Source organism: Pangasianodon hypophthalmus, chromosome 5 (genome assembly GCF_027358585.1).
Source record: "Pangasianodon hypophthalmus isolate fPanHyp1 chromosome 5, fPanHyp1.pri, whole genome shotgun sequence".
Classification (NCBI taxonomy): Eukaryota; Metazoa; Chordata; class Actinopteri; order Siluriformes; family Pangasiidae; genus Pangasianodon; species Pangasianodon hypophthalmus.
Window position 1 is genome coordinate 23,364,462 of NC_069714.1, and position 16,418 is coordinate 23,380,879.

General features: G+C 39.0%; 2 protein-coding genes across 5 annotated transcripts; one reads left to right on the top strand and one right to left on the bottom strand.

Annotated features, from left to right (window-relative positions):
- Positions 1-350: 350 nt before the first annotated feature.
- LOC113546324 (protein SIX6OS1) lies at positions 351-7,185 on the bottom strand. Of its 4 annotated transcripts, none has more exons than XM_053233957.1 (15): positions 6,729-7,185; positions 6,508-6,565; positions 5,652-5,708; positions 5,401-5,527; positions 5,155-5,244; positions 4,876-5,063; positions 4,779-4,800; positions 4,601-4,703; positions 2,922-3,075; positions 2,755-2,804; positions 2,316-2,494; positions 1,503-1,638; positions 1,320-1,358; positions 605-629; positions 351-516 (listed from the first exon to the last, which is right to left on the bottom strand). In XM_053233957.1, the coding sequence occupies exons 2-15, from the start codon at positions 6,557-6,559 to the stop codon at positions 380-382; spliced, it is 1,359 nt and encodes a 452-aa protein (XP_053089932.1). In that variant the 5' UTR covers positions 6,560-6,565; positions 6,729-7,185; the 3' UTR covers positions 351-379. The 4 variants fall into 4 exon arrangements, with proteins under 4 accessions (XP_053089932.1, XP_053089930.1, XP_053089929.1 ...); XM_053233955.1 differs by having other exon boundaries at positions 1,503-1,641; positions 6,816-7,184; XM_053233954.1 differs by having other exon boundaries at positions 1,503-1,641; positions 6,729-7,183.
- A 448-nt stretch (positions 7,186-7,633) lies between these two features.
- Positions 7,634-16,048, top strand: tmem169b (transmembrane protein 169b). Its single transcript, XM_026946143.3, has 3 exons — positions 7,634-7,776; positions 10,849-11,224; positions 13,778-16,048. Exons 2-3 carry the CDS (start codon positions 10,960-10,962, stop codon positions 14,407-14,409), a joined length of 897 nt encoding a protein of 298 aa, XP_026801944.3. The 5' UTR covers positions 7,634-7,776; positions 10,849-10,959; the 3' UTR covers positions 14,410-16,048.
- The last annotated feature ends 370 nt before the right edge of the window (positions 16,049-16,418 follow it).

The window sequence follows — 16,418 nt, forward strand, 5'->3', positions numbered from 1 at the left end:
AGCAAGATAAACACATTAAGCTCTAAATTAAGCTCTAATATACCAGTAAAATATAAATATATGTTTTTAATACAAAGCTATTTTAAACCTAGGGGTGTTTTTCATAGCATCAAACAGAAATTTTGTGAAATGTTGCAGAACCAAAACTGTTTTGCAATAAATTGTATATTCTGGACAGAACATGAGGCCCAATAACCAGTCCTCTCATGAACAATTTCTAAAGTCAAATAAGGCAACATTAGAAATACAGTTCTATTAAACTGTAAAATTTCTTTCAAGTGCTTGTCAGAATACTAAAAAGTAACCCCCCAAACCCCCCCCCCCCCCCCCCCCCCCCCCCCCCCCCCCAAAAAATAAATAAATAAAAACTACAACACAGTTAAAATTTCCCTAAGCAGAAGGAGAAAGGGAAAGCATCTCCAGTCCCTCCTGACTCCTTGGGCTGAGGGCTCTTAGAGCTAAAAGAAAAAGCAAACTCTTCCTCTGTACGACTCTCTGTTTCATCAAACAGAAATCCTGTTAAAGCAAACAAAACAATAATCACATATATTCATGTCATAAAAGACAAATGTCATGTGTCATATTTGTGTCGTGTCTATCTTACCTGGCAGCTTCGTTTCAGGTGACTTCTACAGGCAAAAGAAGAAATAAAAAAAAAAGGTTATTTATGAGAATAAAGTACTATGCATGAGAAGAAAACAAATCCATAGATCTAGAAGAAAACATGGACAAGACATATGTCACAACGATTTATGATAATCTGATACTGCTTATATTATATTTTATACTTTTCATTCTGAAGGCTAGCTCTTAACTTGCTAGCTTTCAGAATGAAAAATATAAAATAAATTATGCTATTTTTTTATTTTATAGCTTAATTGTTAAGCTCTTAACAGTAACAATTAATGCACTGCATTATATGTTCACACGTTTTATAGTGGTATTACTTAATGATATTGAAATCTGCAAAATAGTAGATTAGATTAGATTCAACTTTATTGCCATTGTGTAGAGTACAGAGCTGATGAAATGCATGTTTTCACATATTCTAGCTTGCTAGGAAGCTGGGGTTAGAGCACAGGGTCAGCCATCATATAGCACCTCTGGAGCAGATGTGGTTAAGGGCCTTGCTAAAGGGCCCAACAGCAGCAGCTTGACAGTGCTGGGGCTTGAACCCCCGACCTTCTGATCAGGAACCCAGAGCCTGATCAGAACGGTTCGTTCAGCCACCACTGCCCACAATATGCAATTCCTGATCCTATCCCAAAAATAAATATAGCCACATACATTCCTTTAGCTCTGTTACTCTAAATGCATACCTTGCTGAAATAAGAGCTGGAGAATGTAAAAGGTGACTCCTAGAAAACACAAACAGCATAACCACTGCCAGATAATACAGCTCACACATGCACAGTTTAAATGCAATGAGGAATACTGGGGATTTGTATTTGTAATTGTTGTTGTTTTTTTTGTGTGTGTGTGTGCTGTTTTTTTGGCCTAACCTCATGTTGGCTTGGTCCCACTTCAAAGTTGCAGTCGAAGCCTGAGAAGGTAGGAGTGTTTGGTCCAGAGTTCATGGAGAAAACGAATGCTGGTGTTTCTCCGCCCTCCTGGTGACCCTGACATGTACTGGGGCTGCTACTACACACAATAATATTATAACTATAATATTATAGGCCAGCTTAATTACCACAATTACACTGCCTATTAATTTATGTAGCTAGCTTAACAGGTCAGTTTTAGGCACAGTGCCACATAAATAAATATTTTACACATAGAATTCCTGGTAAATTCCTAGTCAGGGTGGTGGTGGATCCTATCCTGGGAACACTGGACGTGAGCTGGGAATACACTCTGGATGGGACCCCAGTCCACCACAGAGGACCATGCATACATGTTTACACCTAAAGGCTCTTTATTGTAGCTAGTCCACCTACTGGCTTTTTTGTTTTTGGGAGGTGGGAGGAAACCCACATATGAGAAACTCTACACAGACAGTAACCGAACTCAGAATCAAGCTGGGCTCCCTAGAGTTGTGGGCCGGCTGCGTCATCATGCCTCCCTAGCAAACGATCTTTAATTTGATTTTTAAAAAGGTCACAATGGAGCAAGCTATAGTTTGGAAACCCCTGCAGTATGGAAAGTGTTTCCAATAAGATTAACATTTAGTGATTAAGAATAGTATGAACTTGTTCTAACTTGTTCTCTGTATGATGTACTACAAGTCTTGTACTGAAGATTTTATATACTCATCCTTTGATATTCTCTGGCATTTAGGAATACAGATCCAAACGTTTGTTTTGGAGGTACTGTACATTAGACAGAATGTTGGCGTATCCAGTGCTCTCATTTGGACGGGGGATGATGGGGGACACACTGCTCCCTCGTTACTGCCCTCCTCCACAGTAGCTTCTGCACTTTCCTGCTGCTCCTCAGCCTCCATCATCCCCTCAAGTGCATCAGACCCACAGGAAGTGTTTGTATTCATGTCCTGCTTACAAAGTCCAAGAAATCAGAGGAGAATTATATGCACACAAACCCTACACAGCCCACGTGATAGGACTCGAAGCCTCACTCAGCACTGAGTATATTAAATGTTATTTTGTTTTAACCAGGAAATTGTTTATCAGAGGTTGTTTTTCCTGATGTATTAAAAGTGCTCTGTGAAATGCAGACATTTTTCAATGAAACAGAGAGTTATCACACCCTGCTCCATGCCACATAAAGGTATCAGTGAATTAATGTCAGGCATACCACTTCAGCTGTGTGTTCTTGTCCATTCTGGTCTGCTCCTTGACTTTGTTCTGAGGGATAAAATATACCACTATAAACATACACATGAACTTAGTAGCTTAAAATGAATACGGTGTCATTTATATACAACAGGCATAAATGAAAAACAGAAATATTTGTATCATTACCACTTCTTATTTCTGAGTTTGTCCATATGGTGCTACCAATTACACCCACTTCAGATGAATTTGACTCATCACCACCATCTGCTTGGTCCTGATTTTTCTCCGAAGCCTTCTCATCCATCTCAATTTGAACATCCTCATGATCTGTTTTGTTACCCTAGACATCAGAAATTGATGATAAATTTTAAATGACTAAAACAACCTTAATCTTACATTATTTAAACCTCTGTTTTAAATAACAATCTTCAATTTAGGTTGGCTAGTTATCCATATACTGATAGAAGGATGCCAGATTGTAATGGTATTAACATCCGTCTTGAGTGATCCGATCACAAGTGGACAGCCGAAATGCATAGACATTTACACCTGGCATTTTGAACGCGTCTCCAGTGACCACTTGTGATCGGATTTCATAGATCATTTCCGCAGGAGGAAGGGTGTCATGCACATTTATTACGCCTGTCTTCCGCTGCATTCCACAGCATTCAAACAGGCTGTTTGAAACATTTCAATCGCAAGGTCTGCTCATGTCTGAAAGATGATATGAAGAAAGAAGCTACAAAAAAGCAGCTGCCTTCGTATCTCCTATTATAGCCAGACAGAGAGCTCTACCGTTCAGTGTGAAAGCCAAACAGTGTCACAACGATGACATACTTTCTGGATAAGACTATGCAGTCCTTCATTGCTGTCTAGGACCATCAAGCTGCATTCATTCATACTACAAACGTTATGCAGTCATATGCGTCCCAAACCACCTCTAAAGGTGGTTCGAGTGATCGGATCACAGCGCGTCTCCGAGAGGCATTGGACTATACTCACACCTGTACTTAGCACTGTCCACTTATGATTGGATCACTCAGGTGTGAACGGGGCCGAACTTCTCTTATGTTATTTTACAGTGACATATACCACAGCACTGTTGAATTCTCGATTGTAATTGGGCAGAAGTTGATTCATTTTCTATAACAGCAGCTCTGACAATAGTGCCAGGTACAAGGCAAATCACAGGTTTATATTAATGGAACACCTCATTCACAGGGACTTGGACACACCACATAAGCAAATATATAAAAAAAAAATGGGTAATCACTGATATAGTGAGGTTTTCTGTGAAGATATGTTTATTTAGCATTTATGAAAGGAATCTCCAATGTCAGCACTGTACCAGTTATAGGTAAAGCTGTAACTTCAAGTTTTTTAGTATCGGAAAGTATTCCAGACGTTCAGTTTTGCACTTTGCAGTTTCTCAGTAACTTCAAGCGAAATAAAAAATTTGTCACAAATAGAAGTAAATAAAAGTTGTTAGTGTTGGCAAATTTCTGTGGTATAAGAGGAGTAAAACACTTCAGGATGTGCTGTTATCAGAAAATAATCAAATTCCATTTGGTAACAGTAACGCCACTTCACATCGGGCTGCATCACAGCACCTCATCACTGATTATTTTCCTATACAACATGCTCTGTTGTGTTTTATTCCTGGTGTAAAACAAAATTCATGACTATGGATAGAATCAGTCATCTCTAGCCTAGCAGAGGTGTATTTTCACTTATTGCAATAAAAGACCAATAATACTACAAGATCACACTCCCTACAACTTTTGCATTTTCCGAGCTTGGCGCAGAGCCACCATGCCAGAGAAAGGAAAGATTAAAATATCCTAGGAAGGGCAGGATTATTGTACCTGTGGTTGAGGATCTTGATGAGATGTCATATCAACTTCACACTGAGTGTCACTCTCAGACGGTGCTGCTTGTTGTTCGTTTGATTCACCATGTTTCTGAACACTGAGGAAACATTCATGGCTAGGGAATGTGTCACATTTTATAAACAAGCATAAACTGCAGTAAGTATATATTTACCTGTCACACAAGTCATGGTTCTCTGTAAAAAACAGAACAAATGCAGATTATAGAATAGAACAAATATAGATATGCTGATATGTGGCTGATGAATTACCTTGGAGAGCTTTCAACTCTTTCTCTTTTGCTATTATTTCCTCTTCTTTGGCTCGGATTCTTCTCTCAATTTCTTCATTCTCAGCCTGAATCTTTAGGAGCTTTGTGGCTAGAGGATTCTGCAAATACTCCTCTTTATGCTGCTGAAATATTTTCCAGTAGTTCTCCATTCTTTCCTGAAACATCTTCCTTCAGGGAAAAAAAGCACTTTTGTGTGATCCACACAGCTGTCAGTGATGTGAAAGACAATTCTGTTTTCATGCTGAAATTATATTCATACATGTCTTGATTATAGCTTTCCTGCCTCCTTTCAAGCTCAGCTTCTAGCGTCTTCTCATACTGAAGCAGAAGATCACTTGTTCCACGAACACTGGGAATCACAAAATGGTAAACGAGTTTTCTTTAACTGTGGTGAAAAACTAAAATGTTAAAAAAAATAACACTCAACTAATCTAACATACAGTCTAGGAGTCCTAAAAAATATGAACACTAGATGATTAGTTCGATGATTTTGCTTTCAACATACCTTTTCACATTTTCTTTGTAGCATTTGACGGTGTTTTGTTTTTGCTGAATGTCCTCGTCTAGTTTCTGTATGGTCTTATGAGTTTCATCAATGCATTTCTTCTTTTCTTGTATGTCCACTTTACAAACTGTAGTGAGAAGTTTAGGAAGGAACTTGCTTAAAATTCAGACGGATGATGATTTTTAATTTTTAATATTTACTGGGGGAAAAACAATATACATGATAAGCTAAACTATGCCTGGAATACTCACTTTGAATTTGTTGTGTCAAGTCATCCTTCTTCTGGGCTAATTCTCGAGTCTCTAAAGCTGTTAACAATGTGAAAATAAAAATTAGGATTGTTCATTTCTAATGCGTGGTCAGCAGAATAATAACTAGCCTAAGTGTATATGGGTCAATGACATGTCAAAGTATTTTTCTGTATAATAATTGATTTTCTACAACATCATACACTATATGGTCCACAGTTTTTTGGACACCTGACCATTACGCCCAGATGTGCTTGTTGAACATCCCATTCCAGATTTAGTCCCCCTTTGCTGTTATAATAACCTCCACTCTTCTGGGAAGGCTTTACACTAGATTGTGGAGTGTGGCTGTGGGGATTTCTGCTTATTCGGCTGCAAGAGCATTAGTGAGGTCAGGCACTGATGTCGGGTGAGGAGGCCTGGGGTGCAGTCAGCGTTCCAGTTCGTCCCAGTGGTGTTCAGTGGGGTTGAGGTCAGGGCTCTGTGCAGGACACTCGAGTTCTTCTACTCCAGGCTTGGCAAACCATGTCTTCATGGAGTGCACTTTGTGCACAGGGGCATTGTCATGCTGGAACAGGTTTGGTCCTCTTGGTTTCAGTGAAGGGAAATCGCATTACAGAGACAAAGATAAGACATAAAGACATCCTATACAATTGTGTGTTTCCAACTTTGTAGCAACAATTTGTGGAAAGCCCACATATGGGTGTAATGGTCAGATGTCCACATACTTCTAGCTTTATAGTGTATATCACATTATTTGATAATACCTCTTTTATGTGAATACATTTGAATCATTTTTGCTTCCCAAAGTCAAGGTCAAATGTCAGGTCAAACAATGAGAGGAAGCTAAGAGACTCACCTAACTGCAGCAAAAGGTTGTCCAAGTTTACCAAAGCGGACTGATCATCCATTATGGTCTAAAAAAGGAAATCCACAACTGTTCAAACCTCTACAACTTAGCAAAGCTAGCTCCTGTGGCTAATGTTAGCTAACTAGCTAAAGTTCATACAAAATCCTCTTTTAAATCACTTCTCACGATTTTTTTATACTTAGAATACGACAATCATGGAGATATCTCACCTGAAATTATAAATGGCGCTTAATTATTATCTAATATGCCGTTAAATATAGATTTTTTAAGCTGCTAACGGTCAGATATTCTCTCACCGGAAGCTGACAGGCTAATCCTGCTGACAGAACTTCACCTCGCGCGCATCCTCAATTCCCATAAAACAATAAGGCTGTATAACTCGAGCTGTATAACTTCATTTCATCAATAGTTTATTAATATTTATATTTTATCAAGTGTACATTAACTGTAAAAATGTATTGAGTAGTATAATTTTAAAAAACTATTTCCAAAGACGTTGGTCTATCAGTTTGATTTACAGTATAATTTAAATGCCCATATAAGGAAATTAACGTGCACAAGGTCCGTGTTAAAGGAAAACCAAATTACATTCAAATACATTTTCTCATTTCAGTGGCAATATTTTAAATATGCCAACTTTATACACTAATAATAATAATAATAATAATAATAACAATAATAATAACATCCGTGGTCACACATAACACGTAGTTTCTCTAAATAATCCTAAAAGAAATTGTTTATAAATTATAATATATTTTAATATTTATATGTTTATAAATTATTGCTTAAATAAACTGTTGAAATTATACACGCATAATACACCCGTAACAAACAGTAAGTTTTACTTCATATTCATTATCTGTATTCGAAAGAAAATAGCTTCTCTTAAAAGAAAATATAGCTTTATCCCAAACGCCGCCACACTTCCTCAATAGGCGCCCTACACTAAGTGTGCAACAATGCTCTTCACGCCTTATGTAGTGCACTTGACGTCCAAAAGGAAGCCGTTTGGAATTCAGCTCGGCTCTTATTGGGTGTGACAGCGGTTGGGGGAATCTGTGGGCGTGGTTAAATCTGCGCTGGAACAAAGACGATTCCTATTGGCTGGGACAGAGTTTTGCAGAATCAGTGGGCGGGGTTAAATCTGTGCTGGATCTGAGGCGCATCTGCATGGCGGTTGTCGATTACAATGAAATGAAATAAACTACTGGATCTGCATCTTGTCAGCGAACCCGTTGCCTCGTATCTGTGCGGGTAAGATTGTGTTTAGCTGCTGTTGTTTTGGAGTTGTTTCGGCTCGCCACTCGGGGTTTGGTGTTGAGTGGGTCAGTGGTGGTGGGGTGTGATGAAGCGGAGGGGATCAGCTGGAGGAGAAAAACACACCACACCAAGCGGCTGTTGTGTAAATAAATCACAAACGCAATGCATCATCGCAGCTTCATTGCAGTGCAGCACACACATGCATGAGTGATCTGAAACTGAGCTCATTTCCTGGCCCATTCTGCTGGCTGCCTTTGTGCCTTCTTCCCTGTAGCCTTTTGCTTTTGAAACAATAGATCCTGAAGCTCCATCAGACGGAAAAAAGGGTGTCGGCACACAAAAGCTTGCATTATGCTGAACTGAACTTAATGCATTTACAGGCACACTTCCACAGCTTTAACATCAGTACAGCACTACAGAAATATTTTTTTTTTTTTTTTTTTTTTTAATGACATCTTTTTTATTTCAGGTTTTTTTTCTCCCACATACCCAAATCTATTGTTGTTATTATGAATGGTTGCATATCTGTTAGAGTTTATCCAACAACAGACATTGTCACAAAGCAGCTTCACAGAAATCTGGATGCAGATCCATAATGAGCAAACCAGAAGTGGCAGCGGCATGGAAAATCCTCCTGAGACAACATGAGGAACAAAACCTAGAAAGGAACCAGACTCAGAAGGGAACCCGTCTACTTCTCGGTGACACCCGATTATAAATCATTACAGTATACAGGTGTAGAAGAGTAAATCCAAGCAGTACTGAGTGTGTTGAAGAGTTTTCAGTGTGAGTATATTGTGAATAACAGTCCTGGGATGAACACAGGACAGTCTTTATGATTACAGCAGCAGTCCTTAGGTAGTGTGAGTATATTGTGAATAACAGTCCTCTGATGAGCACAGGACAGTCTTTATGATTACAGCAGCAGTCCTTAGGTAGTGTGAGTATATTGTGAATAACAGTCCTGGGATGAGAACAGGACAGTCTTTATGATTACAGCAGCAGTCCTTAGGTAGTGTGAGTATATTGTGAATAACAGTCCTGGGATGAGCACAGGACAGTCTTTATGATTACAGCAGCAGTCCTTAGGTAGTGTGAGTATATTGTGAATAACAGTCCTCTGATGAGCACAGGACAGTCTTTCTGATTACAGCAGCAGTCTACAGTATCCAAGTGAGGTTTTCTTCAAGCAAGGGTGAGACTTGGGCATTAACTGATTTTGGGACATGCAAATCTTTACAATAATTCATGTGGTACCATCTACAGCAGCACAAGGTGAGTCATAAATGCAGAAAGCTCCAAGCAGAAATAGAGTATCAGGATGAATCAGACAGGTCTGGAGGGTGACAGAGCCACAGCAGTAGAAGTGTGTCAGGATCAGGCATCAACATTACATTTACTGATATTTACTTTTGCATTACATTGTAGAATTATGGTTCTCAAAGTGGGGCCTGGGGACACAAAGATATTTGTGATGTATAGCTAGCAAATCCACAACTCCATCCATTTTCCATACCGCTTATCCTACACAGGGTAGCCTGGAGGCTATGCCAGGAACGTGTGGCACAAGTCAGGGGACACCCTGGACAGGGTGCCAATCCACCGCAGGGTACAATCACACACACATTCATACACTACAGACAATTTGGAATGCCAATCAGCCTGTGTGTCTTTGGACTGGGGGAGGAAACCGGAGTACCCAGAGGAAATTCTGCGCACACAGGGCGGAGGCAGGAGTCAAACCTCCAACCATGGAGGTGCGAGGCAAACTTGCCAAACACTAAGCCATCGTGCATCTGCAGCTTTATTATGATTTTCTTAATGAATGTTGTAGTTATTATTAGGTTATTATTGTTAAGCCTGATTGACTTCCGTTGAATGGCTTTAAAATAATGACAATCACCCTAATATGTTTCTTACAAGAAGTTGTTTATAAACTAAATCACAAGAACCATAAAAATAAATACACTATATGGCCAGAAGTTTGTGGACACCTGACCATCACACCCATATGTAGTTCTTCCCCAAACTGTTCCCACAAGGTTAGAATCACACAATCATATAGGATGTCTTTGCATGCTGTAGCATTACAATTTCGCTTCAGTGGAACTAAGAGGCGCAAACCTGTTCCAGCATGACAGTGCCCCTGTGCACAAAGCGAGCTCTATGAAGACATGGTTTACCAATGTTGAAGTGGAAGAACTTGAGTGGCCTGCACAGAACCCTCACCTCAACCCCACTGAACACCACTGGGATGAACTGGAACGCTGACTGCACCCCAGGCCTCCTCACCCAACATCAGCACCTGACCTCCCTAATGCTCTTGTGGCTGAATGAGCACAAATCCCCACAGCCATGCTTCAAAATCTAGTGTAAAGCCTTCCCAGAAGAGTGTAGGTTATTATAACAGAAAAGGGGGACTAAATCTGGAATGGGATGTTCAGCAAACTCATATGGTTGTGATGGTCAGGTGTCCACAAACTTTTGACCATATAGCATATAACTAACCACTGGGTGTTAGGTGGGATTCGGGAAGACACTTTGGATGGGATTCCAGTAAGTCACAGCACACCATGCCCTTACACATTGGAATGTTTTTGGGAAATGGGAGGAAATCTGAGAACCTGCAGGAAAAAACAGGCAGACGATAACCTGAGCTCAGGATCAAATTGGGGACCCTGGTGTTGAGGTGGTAATGCTACACACTGCTCCACTGTGCCATGCTTGTACTCTTACTGTGAAAAAAAAAAAAGTTCCAGATATACTTTCTTACAGTGTAATTGGCTTTGGTTCTACTTGTGATTAATTAGTTTGACCTAGCATGTTTAATGCTAGTTTGGGTTGTAGTCATAAAATTAATCTGTGCTGCAATTTGTGATTATTTTCCTTTTTAATTATTATTAGTATTAGTATTAGTATTTCTTTCATTATTTTCCATTTTGTTCCTTTTTTTTTTTAACAATAAAAGAGGTTAGATTACAAATATGTACAAGGTCTGTGCATGTATCTTTATTACACTGTGTTTCCCAAAAGAGGACCAACCCATGTCTTCTGTTACTTATTCAGGATGACCATGTTTGAAAGTGAACAGCAGGCTGTCTGAGGCCATTCGCTCTCCCACATACATCAGCTTTCGCAGAGGTTTGTTAACACACAGGAGTGACTTAACAGTGCAGCATGGAGCAAGTGGAGCAGTCAGGATCAGAGAGCCCCCAGCCGTCATCCATACAGTCAGACACATCTACAGCTCCAGTGGAGGAAGGAAACACTGGAACGAGCACCCGCAGGAAGCGCAGGAAGAGGGAGCCACGGCCCGAATCCATCATTGTTTACCGGTCCGACACTGAGAGGACCGACGGAGACGAGCGAAGTGGAGACGTAGAAGTCACAGAGAGAAACTCAGAGGAAGGGGCTAAATTTCTCACAACCCCAACAGGGGAAGGTAACTTGATGTGTGAAAGTCCTTGCTTTGACATATTTTCACACACTGCACACAATATTTCTGTGGAACAGGATTTTTTCTGCTGAATAATTTACTTTAGACACTATTATGTGACAGGTGATGCATACATGATCTTACATTATTTATTTATTTAATTTGTCATCATAGACAGAATTTCATCCAACTGCAGGAGTGTTTTTTGTTGTTGTTTATCTGTTTGTTTGTTTGTCAGGGTGTGCCAGTACTTGAGTATGGATTTTATGACAACAAAATTATTATATAGTAATCTACATAATCTATATAATAATGCTAAACACATAGTGATGTCAAATTAAATATGTGTACTTAATATAAAATACAGACAACTAACAAAAAACAATCATTAATGAAAATATACATCATAAGTATGTTAAAAGCCATAATATCACAATTTCCAGTGGACAGCACCTCCCAGACAGCAATAACAAAAATATATATATAATGATATCACAATTTTTTGCAGTACATTCTTTGAAATATGGTGTAAAAGCAGGAAGAAAACCTTCCCAATATAGGGTTTTCTATCTGAACTTGCATTCCAAAATTGTAAGGTTTATTTTTCAGTACCTGCAGGGTATAAATAAAAACAGTTTGTGGGTTTTTTTTGTAACTGCAGACACAAAATCAATAGTAATAATAAAATCAGTGGTATTGAATTACCAGTATTTCCTACAATAAGTGAATGTATGAGCTCTGCCTTTTTTAGAATTCTGACAATCAGTCCTTTTGTGATTTTGTGAGCTTTTTTGAGTTGTGTGATTTGTTCATATTGGTTGAAGTTAAATTTGTCTAAAATATCTATAATATTCATTCCTGATCCATTTTTATGAACACATGGCTCACTTGAAACCAAGTCTTGATTAGTCATCTTAAAATAGACAGAAAAATCCCTAATTTGCATGTTATTTTTATGAAATATGAATGAGGAGTCTTGAGAATTACAGATGGTTCCTTGGGCTATAAGACGGTAAAGCACAAGCATACCTGGCACAAATCAGAACATGTTACTACTTTATAATAACTATCAAGGCTAAGATAAGTAAGGAATCACTTACAGTCCCCTCCGAAAGTATTGGAATGGCAAGGCCAATTCTTTTGTTTTTAGTATACACTGAAGACATTTGGGTTTGAGATCAAAAGATGACTATGAGACTAGATCAGAATTTCAGCTTTCAGTTCCTGATATTCACATCTTGATTTGTTAACTTAGAACAGAGCACCTTTTGTTTGAACTCACTCATTTGTTCAAGTGATCAAAAATATTGGAACATATGACTGACAGGTGTTTCTTGTTGCCCAGGTGTGCCATGTTAGTTTGACTGATTGATTAAAAAAGTAAGCTCATTGGTCAAGCACGTTGTGTCATGGCTTGAGCTTGCAAGGCTTCTTCTGGAACAGGCTCATTAATCTTTATTGATGCAGAATGAATTCAGAAGTCTACAGAAACATCCTGTCTGCCAATTTACAGAGAAATGCATCCAATGTAATTGGGAGGACCTTCATCATGCAGCAAGACAGTGACCCAAAACACACTGCCAACAAAACAAAGGACTGCATCAGTGGGAAAAAAGTGGAAGGTCTTAGACTGGCCAAGTCAATCACTAGGCCTTAACCCAGTTGAGCAAGCATTTCACCTCCTGAAGAGAAGACCGAAGGGAGAATCCCCCAAAACTAACAACAACTGAAAGAAGCTGTGGTATAAGCCTGGAAAGGCATCACTAAAGAAGAATGCAACAGTTTGGTGATGTCAGTTGGTCGCCAGCTTGATGCAGTTATTGCAAGCAAGGGATATGCAACCAAATATTAAGTGTTATTTACTCTAAGACTATCTGTTCCAATACTTTTGCTCATCTAAAAACTGGGTGGTCTGGCACAAAAGGTGCCATGTTCTAAGTTGTTTAACACATCTAGATGTGAATATCAGGAAATGAAATCTGATATTCTGATCTATTTTCTCATATTAATCTTTTGATCTCAAACCCAAATGTCTTCAGTGTATAGCAAAAACAAAAGAATTGGCTTTGCCGTTCCAATACTTTCGGAGGGGACTGTATGTTGTGGCACTGATAACTACTTTTTCCCACACAAGTCTGTCTTATTTTCTCTCTCTTGAAGTTAATAAGACAAAAAAAGATGCATTACTAAGAACCTGCAAACTGCAAAACCCTGACGTTTTCTGCCATATCAGAAGACCATTGACTGGTACGAAGCGCTGATACTAGAGACTCCTTTTTAAAACCATCTTCTTGCAGAAAACTTCACGATTTTAACAATTACAATTACGTTTTGTGTGTGTGGGTGTGTGGAGCATCCACCATACAAGTCCCTTTGTAAGTTGTTATAAAAACAATAATGTATTAGAATGAGTGCATTAATATAACTATTGTCAAACTATTGTCAGAGCTGCTGTTATAGAAATTTAATCAACACCATTCAGAACACAAATTCAACAACAATGTTGTATAATTCATCTTAACAAGTCAGTAATGCTATTTACTCACTCTGTATTTCCAGGAGGATGGAATCTACCCCCAGACAGCCGCTATGTGACGTTAACTGGCACCATCACACGTGGGAAGAAGAAAGGTCAGATGGTGGACATTCATGTCACGCTGACAGAGAAGGAGCTCCGTGAAATGGCGAAGTCCAAAGAGCGTCTGGATGCTGAGTGTGAAGCAGCAGGAGGAGCAAAGCGGTCATGTGGTTTCGGCTTAGATCAGGGTCCTCACGTGGTGCTGTGGAGTCTCTCATGTGCTCCTGTCATCTTCCTGCTCTCCTTCATCACCTCATTTTACTACGGCACACTCACCTGGTATAACGTGTTCCTGGTGTACAACGAGGAGCGGACGTTCTGGCACAAAATTACAGTGTGCCCCTTTCTCATCATTTCCTACCCACTGATCATCATGGCTGTCTCGTTGTCTCTAGGTCTGTACTCGGCGGTGGTGCAGGTGTCCTGGGTCTTCAGTGAGTGGTGGTTCTCGGTTAGGGATCTAGAAAAAGGATTCTGTGGCTGGGCCTGTGGGAAGCTGGGCCTGGAGGACTGCTCTCCATACAGCATTGTAGAATTACTCGACTCTGACACTATTTCTGGAAGTCTGCAGGGGAAAGGTCCTGGCGAGAGCGTGCAGACTTCCTCTGTGTGAGAGCTGGACTCTGTCATCTGATGAATTGGGTTTCTTAGAGTAAAAGTGGTTCCTGGATTAACATGTATTCGCTGGTCCTGGAACAACATTCTGCTTGACCCATCATTGCTATCTGATGTCATTAGTTTGCGCTTCGGCTTCTCCCCTACCTGAGTCCATCTGTCAGCTTCCAGATAACAAGGTCATTGTATAGCTCTTAATATCAGCTCATCATCAAATTATGCAAAATTGTTTAGTTGTTGAAATGTTTGAAACACTGACTATATTTAGCTGCAGTCAACCTTGTAAGCCCAAAGGTGCACAATTAGTAGTTTGTACATATAGCTAGCTAATGTTCACCAAGCTGAACTGCAATGATTCGGTCAGTAAATTAGAATGACAATGAGAATGGCAAATACCTAGAGTCCTCATTTAATAGAACATATGAAATTGGTGCAGTTTCAGTATTTTAATAATTTTTTTTATTTTATTTATATATTTTGATTTTATTTTGATGTAATTTTTAAAGGACTCAGCTATCATTAGAGGCCCGGGTGGGCTTAAATTCTTGATTGCTGCTAAACATGGCCAACGTTACAAATTTTTCCTTTCTGGAAACTTCCATACAGAAGCAACACTACCAAGTTCGGCAGGGTAGATAGAGAGCAATACATGGTAATAAGGTTCTGCTTAAGGGTCTTCAGATACAGATACACTTGGCTAACATTAGTTACAGATACACTTGGCTAACATCAGTTACAGAGTCACTTGGCTAACATTAATTACAGATTCACTTGGCTACCATCAGTTACAGATACACGTAGCTAACATTAGTTACAGAGTCACTTGGCTAACATTAGTCACAGATACACTTTGCTAACTTTAGTTACAGAGTCACCTGGCTAACATTAGTTACAGATACAAGTAGCTAACATTAGTTACAGCATCACTTGGCTACCATCAGTTACAGATACACGTAGCTAACATTAGTTACAGAGTCACTTGGCTAACATTAGTCACAGATACACTTTGCTAACATTAGTTACAGAGTCACTTGGCTAACATTAGTTACAGATACAAGTAGCTAACATTAGTTACAGAGTCATTTGGCTAACATTAGTTATAGATACATGTAGCTAACATTAGTTATAGATACATGTAGCTAACATTAGTTACAGCATCACTTGGCTAACATTAGTTACAGATACACTTTGCTAACTTTAGTTACAGAGTCACCTGGCTAACATTAGTTACAGATACAAGTAGCTAACATTAGTTACAGCATCACTTGGCTAACATTAGTTAAAGATACACTTTGCTAACATTAGTTATAGATACATGTAGCTAACATTAGTTACAGCATCACTTTGCTAACTTTAGTTACAGAGTCTCCTGGCTAACATTAGTTACAGATACAAGTAGCTAACATTAGTTACAGATACAAGTAGCTAACATTAGTTACAGCATCATTTGGCTAACATTAGTTATAAATACACATGGCTAACATTAGTTACAGATAGAAACTACTGAGTCCTCTTATGAACAGTGTTTCAAAATTTTCAAGAAATAAACAGTTATTTTCGCTTCTATCTGCCTGCAATATTTTGTAAACTACTTAATTGGTTCTACATCCCAAAATTTAATAAAAGCTGTTGCTGAAGGTGAATAGATAAATGAATGAGTAAAGCCCACAGGATCCCACTGATGATATTAGATGGCAGTGACTGGTTAAAATGTTGTATCAGAAATAACAAAGAGATGTTGATCTAGTAACTTGAAGAAATAATGTTCACTGAGTACATCTGTGCTGGTAGATTAGTCAAAGTTGTATTGTTCGAGTGTGATTACATACAGTATAGGGGTCTTATTATTGCTTGTATAATGTAGCCATGTCAGTATACACCATGTAAAAACCCAAAGCTTATGAATGAGGTAATGAGCTTATGTGAAATACTTTATTTGGGTTCATTTGGCCTTTTTATCCACAAGCTTCTTGTTAAATCTTTATTCAAGATCCTCTGGCATTCTTT